The sequence below is a fragment of the Triticum urartu genome, chromosome 7A, assembly GCF_056163025.1.
Source record: "Triticum urartu cultivar PI428250 chromosome 7A, HENAU_Tu73, whole genome shotgun sequence".
Lineage (NCBI taxonomy): Eukaryota > Viridiplantae > Streptophyta > Magnoliopsida > Poales > Poaceae > Triticum > Triticum urartu.
The window spans coordinates 606009113-606019724 of NC_141879.1; the positions used below are offsets into that span (position 1 = coordinate 606009113).

A 10612-nucleotide genomic window follows, 5' to 3' on the forward strand; every position below is an offset into this window, starting at 1 on the left:
CCGCCGTCTGTCGAGGTCGCCGGCGGCTAATCCCCGGCTGTGCCGACGTGGCCGCGTGATTAGTGCTAATCACTGCCAGCTAACCACCCCACAACCACTTGCACACGGGCCCCACCATTTTAATTAACCAGCTAATGAAATAAGTTAGAATTAATCTAAGTCCAGTGGCCCCACGCGTCAACGTTGACCTCGCTGACGTGGCCGTTGACCGGTCCCACCTGTCATCCACCCAAACCAGCCTGAGACACTGACGTATGGGTCCCACAGGTCAGGTTTGACCTTGCCGACCCAGTTGACCTGCTGATGTCACACCTATGTCATGCTGACGCAGTAAAGCATTTTCTGGATTTATTCTTATTCAGGAAATTCCAGACAATAGTATAAACTTCTAAAATTCATATAAAATCAACCGTAACTCCAAATGAAATATTTTATATATGAAAAATGATCGGAAAAATCCAATCTATCCATCTGTACCATTTGCATGCGTGTTAGAACACTTTAACCATGCTGTTCAAGTGAAACAAGATAATGCACCATTATGATTATATACATGAGCTTACATTTGAATCTTTGATTCAAATAGGTTCAAATCAACCTGTCCTAGTATGCATTAGTCAAAACACATTCATATTGACATGTCATGAGCACGCATCATATTGTTGCATTGCATTGATTGTGTTTCTTCCTTGTTGCCGGTGATTGTCCCCTCTCGATAGACGTATTCCGACGATGAGATCGATGACACCGATGAAGAGTTATACTATCTTCAGAAGTGACAGGCAAGCAAAAACCCCTTGTTCATTCTGATACAATCCCACTCTCTCGCTCCTGCTCCCTTTTACTGCATTAGGACAACAACGATTCAACTGTTACATGCTGCGGTAGTTGAACCCCTTTCCTCTGCATGACCTGTCATTGCCACAGTAAATAGATGAAATCCACTAGCATGAGTAGGAGTTGTTTGAGCCCTGATGTGCCTACTCATTCATGCTTGTTGTCATGCCTGCTACTGCTTAGAGTTGAGTCGGGTCTGATTCATCGGGAATGAATTGGAATGTGGTGAACATGTCCTACCGTGTGTGAGCTAAGTGTGTGAACACGATTTGGTAAAGGTAGCGGTGAGAGGCCATGTAGGAGTACATGGTGGGTTGTCTCATTGAAACCGTTCTTAGAAACTGAGTTCTGTGTTTGTGATCCATGAAACAGTTACTACCACGCATTGGGCCGGAAACCAATGGACCCTCTCGGCTTCTTGATCACCCTTGTCCTCTGTCCAGGAGTTGAAACTAGTTTCTGGTGTTTATAGGATATGTGTTGGCGGCCGTGCGTAGCGCTGACCCTAGGGGTGGGCTATGATGCGGTAGATACACCGTGGCACGGTGTACCGGGCGCCCGTTTGGTGTCTCGGGAACCCTGTTCACATCGTTCGGGGCCGTATGTGGAAACCTCGGCCGGACTCCCTGCGGATGGAACTTGGATAGGCGATAAACCTGGACTAGAGACTTGAGTGTTTAGGTAGGCCGTGGCCGACACCCTCATTGGGCTTCCGCTTGAAGGTTGCCGAGTACATGTCGTGTAAACGGCGGTAAGTGGTGAGAGCGTGTGTGAAGAAGTACACCCCTGCAGGGTTAACATCATCTATTCGAATAGCCGTGTCCGCGGTAATGGACTTCTGGATTGCCTATAACAGTTCATAGACAAGTGAAAGTGGATACTCTAAAATGCGCAAGATAAGCGTGAGTGCTATGGATGGCGTTCTCGTAGGTAGACGAGAGCGGATCCATAGTAGTGTATTGATTGGTGAATATGTGGACTCGTGTGCGCCACCTCAAAAGAGTTGCTTGTAGTCGTAGTTCAGGTTAGCCACTGAGTCAAAGCTGGCTTGCTGCAGTTAAACTCCACCACCCCCTTTATTGATACCGATGCATATGTAGATAGTTCTGATGTAAGTCTTGCTGGGTACATTTGTACTCACGTTTGCCTATTTTATGTTTTGCAGAGAGACGTCAGTCTCGCTAATAGTTCCGTGTGGACTTCGATGTTTAGCTTGATACCTCAGCTACGATCTTGTGCCCTCGGCAGGATCTGGGAGATAGTCAGGCTTCTCAGCCTTTTTCATTTATAGATGTCTGTACTCAGACATGTTAAGCTTCCGCATGTGTTTTGACTTGTATACTCTGAATGTTGGGTCATGAGACCCATGCTTGTAATATCTCGCTTCTCGGAGCCTAATGAATAAGTACTTTGAGTCGTAGAGTTATATTGTGATGCCATGTTGTATTTACACATATCGAGCATATTGTGTGTATGATTGAAATGCTTGGTATGTGTGGGATCCGACAAATCTAGTTGTTTATCCTTGGCAGCCTCTCTTATGGGGAAATGTAGTCTAGTGCTTTCTTGAGCCATAGTAGTCCGCTACAGCCCGGTTCACCGGAGTCCTGCTAGCCCAGCACGACTGCCCAGGACACTTGACTGGCCGGCATGTGTTTCACTTCGTTCATGTGTCTGTCCCTTCGGGGAAATGTCACGCGGTGACATCCGGAGTCCTGCCTAGCCTGCTACAGACCGGGTTCCCGGAGTCCTGTTAGCCCAGTGCTACAGCCCGGATTCACACGCTGCTGACCGACATGCTCGATGTAATTCATGTATGCGTGTCCCCATAGGTTAGTGCCGCTTTGGGTTCACGACTAGCCATGTCGGCCCGGATTCTCTGTCATATGGATGCTAGCGACACTATCATATACGTGAGCCAAAAGGCGCAAACGGTCCCGGGCCATGGTAAGGCGACACCGTGGGAATACCGTGCGTGAGGCCGCAAAGTGATATGAGGTGTTATCAGCTAGATCGAGGTGACTTGGAATCAGGATCCTGACATCTTGTTTGTTTTTAAGATATGGCAGGTTTAGTTTCTCATGCTTGGCAATTTATAAATTTTGATGTATGGCATTTTGGTATGGCAAACTTATGTTCAAACATATATGCAGCCAGCTGGTTGTTTGAATTTTTAAGCCATTGCAAATTTCATTTTTAAGGCATTTTTTATCTGATCCTTATGAACATGCTGGTAGTTTTATAATATATGTGTTTTTTAGACAATGGGCAAATTCTTTCTATAGATCAAGGCATATCGGAATTATTATTTTTTTGCTTGCAAGGGTTTTCTGTTTATTTTTTCTTACTGTTTTTTTTGTGTAAAACAAAATAAAAATTGGAGGAGGCCCGTAAAAACGCCTGATGGGGCAGTTGGTTCGCGCTGGGTGGTTCTTCCAACGAACGTCAGTTCATTCGGACCTTAAAAAGTCACCGTGTGCTCTATACATACTGCCCAGAAGAAGCCGTATACCGTCAATTATCATCTTTCACGCATACAAGTATGTATCCCACTTGCATCCCTGATTGTGACCATCTTAAGCCAGACAGACAATTATGCTCTAGATCATATTCACACCAACCATGCACCTGCACGGTGCACGGCTTCAGTTGACTTGTTTTCTCTTACCCAACGTCTTCCACAGTACCAAATTTGAAGAAGGCTCCTTGATTTGACAGGCGTCGTATTCTTTTGAATTGTGCACCTCTCACAAGTCAGAATCCCTGTCCTTTTTGTTGATGTCTGCAACTCAGACTTTTGTACTTTGTGCCTCCCATAGTTCGCTCAGTATCTTAGCCGTCAAACGAAAAGGTGGGGAATAGAAAGATTGACACACACGAAAAACGAGTTCAGAGTTAGACAGTACATTAGTTGACGCTTAAACGAATTTATCTAACATTGAAATACGTCTAGATTCATTTGAGCGTAATCTTATTTTGGAAGGAGGAAGTAGTTTCTTTACATCATTGAACGCCATAGTGTTAAAGGTGGGGAACGCCAGCTACCATGATACTCCCCCTATATCAAAATATAAGACGTTCTTTGACACTCTCATAGTGATTAAAAACATCTTATATTTGATACAGAGGGAGTTGCAAGTTACTGTTCATTTTCATAGACAGCGATTCGTGAAACAAAAAATAATGTACTGTATCAGTATTTTCGTCAATACACCGTACGCCATGGGGTTAGGAGAGCAGTTCAGAAGTTCAAAACTCAAAAGTCAAAGCAAGTGTGCCCAGATTCTAAGCATATATTCACTTGACTTGTAGTGATATTAGGTTGGGCTGTTGATGTATTTGTTTGTCGGAAGGTTGTCTTTGTCCAGATCTTCCAAACGTATCATATTTTAGTCATAGGCCATGAAGATACAGGCCGACATGTTCTCCTCTTCAGTCATGAACATCGCCCTTAAATTTCTCTGGAAAGTCTGAACTCCGAAGAACTCAACCAACATTCCACGCGGCACTGCACACTCTATGTTTCCGGCACGATTCCTGCATTCATTAAAATAAAGAGTTACTTGGTTAATTAAGAAAAACCAAACGAAAACCGCAGTGCCCAGTTAATTACGAAGAACAGAGCAAAAATCATCACAACTAGTGAACGAAACACAAACAATATCTCGCACACACCATTCCAAAGAGGGTCTCACCGAGATACCACACATGTGTCATCGTCATCACTCTTTTCCTAGAGGTCTCATTATTATCCCTAAACCCTGTGCAAATGACTCCGACTTCACCGTAGTCCGTAGACGATTGTCAACCAGACCCATGTTGTAGCGGCCGAATGGAGATGCATGAAGATCCACGCTAGACTCAGCCACCTACGACCAGACAGTGCAGCTCCGACTCTGTCGAAGAATCACGAAGGAGAGACTAGGCACGGCTGGCGCAACAGAAGATCATCGAACGAAACCGCCTGTTGCCCGTCATCGTACGCCAACGGGGCCCCGCCACCACAGCTTCGACTTCGCAGCAACAAAACCAGTCGAGACAATCCCGCGAACACGCTGGAGAAGAGTCGACTACCACAACTAAAGTCATGTCTTCGATATTGCTCCTCTCATCATCGTTGCCACGGAAGCCTCGACGCCAACACCATCGTCCTCCACTACTCCCACTCACCAGTACCCAACTCCAAAGACGAAGCCCCAGGGAGGAATACAACACCAAAGCACCGCCATCGTCTGATCAAACAAGACCAGGGGTTTCCAGGTGCAGCAGTGATCCACGCGGGAGTATTGCGGCAGCAATATAGGAATTCCCCCAAGAAGGTAGTCGATAGCCGCCGCCACCACCATCGCTGGTCACGGCCACAACCGAGACAAAGTTTTCACCCAAGCTCCTGACACCACCTCATCCGCACATCATCTCACAACGACCCCACACCTAGAACCACCACCGAGCTAGCTCTTAGTTGAAGAAGCCTCCCGTCGGAGTAGCCAACCGTACCTAGATCCGCCAACCGCCGAACAAAAACGATGCAACACAAACCACCAATGCCTGGCGAGCACCACGCTGACAAGGGCCAGAGAAATGCCGCCCGAGGCCAGGAACCACTTCGGTTCCCAGCTGTGACCAAGCTTCCACGTGCACACGCACCACGCCCGCCCGCGGGAAAACGCGAGAGATCTAATAGCCGCAGGTGCGATCTGCTCCATCACTACGAGCCACTTCATCTCGGACCGCCGCGCCGCCCGAGCAACAACCTCACGTCTGGTCCCTTGTGCTGTGCGCGCCTCGCCAGATCCGCGAGAGCAGCACCCAACTTGCCCGTGCCTCGCCCAACACGTGACCACCGGCGCAGAACTGCGCTGCCCGGCCCCTTGTGCACCCTTGCCGCGCCTCTTGCACAGGACATCGTCCGTCCTTCCGCAAAGCCGGGCGCCCACGGCGCACCCGACCCTCTCCCAGCACCTCCTCACCACCCTCTATCGCCTCCTCGCATGGCAATCTTTCTCCATCATCATGGCGCTGCACCACCGAGCCTACATCTGGCCGGCAGCCCTGGATCCGTCCGACTGCAGAACCCTCACATCCACCGCGCACCAGCGCGCCACCGATGCAGGCCCGAAGACCCGCCGTCGCCCGCCATGGATGACCGCTGCAGGCCGAGAGCCACTGGCCATGCCCCCAACAACTCACGCGGCGGCTCCACCACTTCGCACCGCCACGGGACGAGGCTGCCTCCTCCGGTCGTCGCGAACCTGTTGTCGGCGCGTGCAGCTCCAGGACCACCACCCGTCACCCAGCAATAAGGGGAGCTAGATCTGCTCCCACCGCACCACCAAAGGGCCCCACCACCATCAACGCTGCCCGGGCTTTGCCCGACGACGCCCTCCGTCAACGGTGAGGGAGGGGAGGAGGAGGAGGGGCCCTATGCTGTCGGAATGGGGGCGCCCCCGGTGTGGCCCGAGAACCGCACGGGAGCGAGCTCACTGCACAATTGCTTATTAGAAGTACTTCCTAGTGCCAAAACATACTGCATGTCCCGTGTCAAGGTTTTACAAAGTTTATAAAAAAAATACTACCTCAGTCTCAAAATATAAGACATAATACTAGCCTACAAAAACGTCTTGTATTGTAAGAACGAGGTAGTACTAATTAAACACCAATATAAAAATATATTTTATGATGAATCCCATGATATTTATTTGGTATTTTAAATATTGGTAACTTTTTCTGCGTGCTTGATCAAATTTTACAAATTTAGACTGATATGCATTATATTTTGATATGTAGGGATATTTGTATACACTGAACCTCGTGGGTCGTGGCTTTCGAATTAGTCAGCTTCTAGACTCTGTCACTTGTGAAGTAGTGTCAGCACGTGCAGCATGCTAGCTACAAGATCTGCTGCCGATCTTTCTTCGGTCAAACCGAGCTATCTTTGTGCAGATCACTAACAAGTTGCAAACCCACCAAGCTGCAACTTCTGTATTCTGACTACTTGGTAGTAGGTACAGACTCTGCAGCGGCTGGCAGATCGCAGGTACATCACCATCTTCCATCTTGAGGCTTCCAGTGGTTGAGCTGCCAACTGCCTACCAGAGTCAACTTTTCTTTTTTGAACGGTACCAGAGTCAACTTTCGTTGACAAATGGGGCAACGAAGCCTGTTATTTATTGGTAGTCATGTCAATGCCATTTGGTGTGATCTCTATGACCACCAAGATCATCTACAATCGGCGCTCCAAACCAGCTTCAAATGCTTGATCATCTGGCCCGGTCACTGATTACTTAAAAAAATAGATCCAGACGAGTGTCTCAAATAGGCCTCAAACGCCCAGGCTAACTAGCACCCCTCATATCCAGCCTAAATATGGGACGGATATGGGGAGGTCCGGGCACGCCCGAGCGTGTCCGCCACGTCGAACCCGACAGGCCTACCCCGCCACAAATTGCACCAAATCCACTAACCCCCTTCCCCCTCCTCCTGCCCCTCCAACCTTTCTCACGTCCGAGCCCTCGCCGCCCATCGGCCTTGCTCCCCATCCTCGACGTCAGCCTTGATCTGCCTCCCTAGATGTCGTCTAGCCCATCCCCAACCGTCGCGATAGAGGTTGCGTCCATGTCGTTCATTGGTGTCCCGTCCTCGGCTTCGTCCTGCAAGCCGGAGAACGTCGCGCAGAGGGACCGACAACAGAGGCAGTGAGAGAGGGAAGCATTGGACATTTTTCACTTCTTGTTTTTATTTTAGCCACTCTTATTTCTAATTTTAGAATTTCATCAATTTGAATTTTTGATTAATTTAAATTGTTTTAATGATTTAAAAAATCAGAAAGTTTCAAGAGGTTCTTGACCATGAATTATAAGAAAGTTTAAAAAATCTAAAAACTTTGAGGGATTTCACAAAATATCACAAATTCAAAAAATAATAAATTCCAAAACTATTATGGATTTTTAAAAATGTTCATGAATTTGAAATATGTTCATCAATTCTAAAAAGTTCATGAAATCGAAAGTTTGTGAATAAAAAAATCTCAAAATTTAAATATATGAAAACAAAAATTGTTCATGAATTCCAACAAATGTTTGTAAATTTCAGAAATATTCCTCATCAATTCAGAAAATGTTTGCAAATTCAAAAAAGTTCGCAAGTTACAAAGAAGTTTGTGGTTTTGCAAGTAGTTACTAAAAAAAGTTCACAAATTTTAAAATTGTTCATGATTTTTAAAAGGTTTATAAATTTAAAATAAAAATAAGAAACGGTAAAAATAAAAAATGAAGAAAGAAAAAAAAGAAACCCAGGAAGAAGCAATCTATCCTTGTGTAAACCGCTCGCTCGTGAAGCTCTACCTTAATTGGTCGGCACAACCCACTAGTGATCACCGTTAGCGAGTAGTATCCTATTGCTCGCTATAAGCGATGCACAATATTCGTGCCCAAAAAGCGGTCATTCTATCTGTTTTTGAGCGATAGTAGTCACTCTATCTAAAACGACCAGGACCTTCAGGGACTAGAGTCGAACGCCCGTGCAGCTACATCTGACTTCTCATGTCCGCAACTCGCAGTTGATCATGGATGGGATATGTCTCATTTCCAGCAGAGAGCTCCTATGCAGCACCTTCTGCGCCATTTATCCAAGCGGTGCTCACGCGATCCTGTTTTTTGAAGATAAAAGGTAGCTCGAGGCCTACCTTATATTTCAAAATAGGCGCGAGCCTGGAAAAGGTACAAGTACATGTGCTTGCATTGTGCACCCAGGTGCAAAGGCCACAAGCAGCCCAGAGTCAGAGAGAGGGAGAAGGACAGGAAGGAGGGATGGAAGAAGAAAACAACTAGCCGTCGATCATATTAGCCCAAGAATGCAAATTCTCCGTATCTTGCTGCTTCGTGGCTCTGTTGCACCAAAGACGAATCAAACCAGCGGCATAGAACCTAAAGTAAGGCTCCATCCAGCATTTGTTGTTGAAGACTCGATCGTTTCTAGCATGCCAAAGAGTTCCAGCGCAGGACGTGAACGCAACATTCCACTTACGCTTGTGAGCGAGCTGAGCATCAACATGATATACAAAATGCTTAACATCAGGCGAGTCACGCGCCAGAGGAGCCAACAGAAGCTTCTTCCAAAGAGTATTGACAGGGTGGCAGTGGAGCAGCAAGTGATGAGCTGATTCCATGCCCGGGCAGAGATCACATCCAGCATTTGGAGCAGCCATGGTCCAGCCTTTTTGACCATATTATCCTTTGTGTTCAGACGGCCCTAGAAGAACAACCACAGAAAAACCTTGCATTTCATGGGAATAATGGGGTCCCAAATCCATGACTCAAAAGCCCAACGCACACCCCAGAACATAAGCAACTGATAGAAGTAACTTGTGCTAAGCTTCTTGCTGGCAAGTGAGGGAACACGGGCATTCGAGTGCTGGCTGTTAGGAGTCACATTAGTAAGCAGCTGATTGAGCTCCAAGAGATCCTGGGCATCCATGCGGGATAAATTTGGTCGTAGCCGCACATTCCAGCTTCCTTCAGTGAATTGAGACCGAACAGATCGAAACTGGTTGACGGCGAACGAGCACAGGATCGGGAACTTATGTCTTAAGCTTCCAGCGCCCAACCATTGCTCATGCCAAAATAAGACATGGGAGCCGGCCCCCGCAGAACACTGTGAGGAGGAGATGACCAAAGGGGGGCATCCCTTGAAACCCTTCCACATGGATGTGTCCTTGTAACCAACCCCATGTGGTAGAGAACCCTAGCAGTACTGTGACGCAAACCAACGGAAACACGGGATATCAGAAGGCTGAAGAACCTTGGCCGCGAACTTGCAAAGCATAGCCTGGTTATGAGCCTCCATATTCCGGACCCCCAAACCACCATTGCAGCGTGGTAGGGTGACTGTATCCCAAGACACAAGGCAATGACCTCCCTTAACCTTGCTTTAGCCCTGCCAGAAGAACGCTCTGAGTATGTCGTCCAGCTTACCCAGGGATTCCTTGGGCCATGGAAAGCAGGACGTGAAGTAGCTAGGTATGCCTGCCAGGACTGAATTGATGAGTGTCAACCTCCCCCCCCCCAAAGAGAGAAAAGTGGCCAGCCAACCTGATAGATGGCGATCAACCTTGTGAATGACTGGTAGCAGCATGCCATGTTTGATCTTGTGCAAGGACAGCGGCAGCCCCAGGTAGGTGCAAGGAAAGGAGGAAACCTGGTAGCCGAGCGCAAGAGCAATCGCAGAGGTGATGTCCGGCTCCACACAGACAGGTACCAAAGTGCTCTTATGAAAATTGATGCTCAGCCCCGAGAACTCGGAGAAAGCGGTCAAAATGTCCTTGATCATGATGGCCTGCTGTAACTCACCTATGAAAATAATCAGCGTATCATCTGCATACTGCAAGACTGGGAAGAAATCATCTGAGCTGAGAGGGTGCAGCAAGGTGCCATTCTGAAAGTGCATACAGCATAGCCGTTGGAGCACATCAGCAACAAGAATGAAGAGGTATGGAGATAGCGAATCCCCCTGCCAGAAGCCTCTCTTGGCAAGGATGAGCCTAGCTCCCCATTAAGGAGCACTCTTGATCGACCCATGGAGAGGAGCGCATGAACCCATTGTATCCACCGCGATGGGAAATCCCTAGCTTTGAGAACTTGGGTGAGGCAGGCCCAACTAACGGAATCAAAGACCTTTTTAAAGTCCAGTTTTAAGGCTATCACCGGCAATTCCCTTTTAGTACAGCTTGAACCATTTCAGCAGCCAGAGCAAAATTTCAATGATCAAGCACCCTCGC

At 47.6% G+C, this 10612-nt stretch overlaps 1 protein-coding gene across 1 annotated transcript; it reads right to left on the reverse strand.

The window, feature by feature from the left end:
* Positions 1 to 9765: 9765 nt before the first annotated feature.
* Positions 9766 to 10281, reverse strand: LOC147960641 (uncharacterized). The gene has a single exon (XM_087533460.1). It carries the CDS (start codon positions 10279 to 10281, stop codon positions 9766 to 9768), a length of 516 nt encoding a protein of 171 aa, XP_087389586.1.
* Between the last annotated feature and the right edge of the window lie 331 nt (positions 10282 to 10612).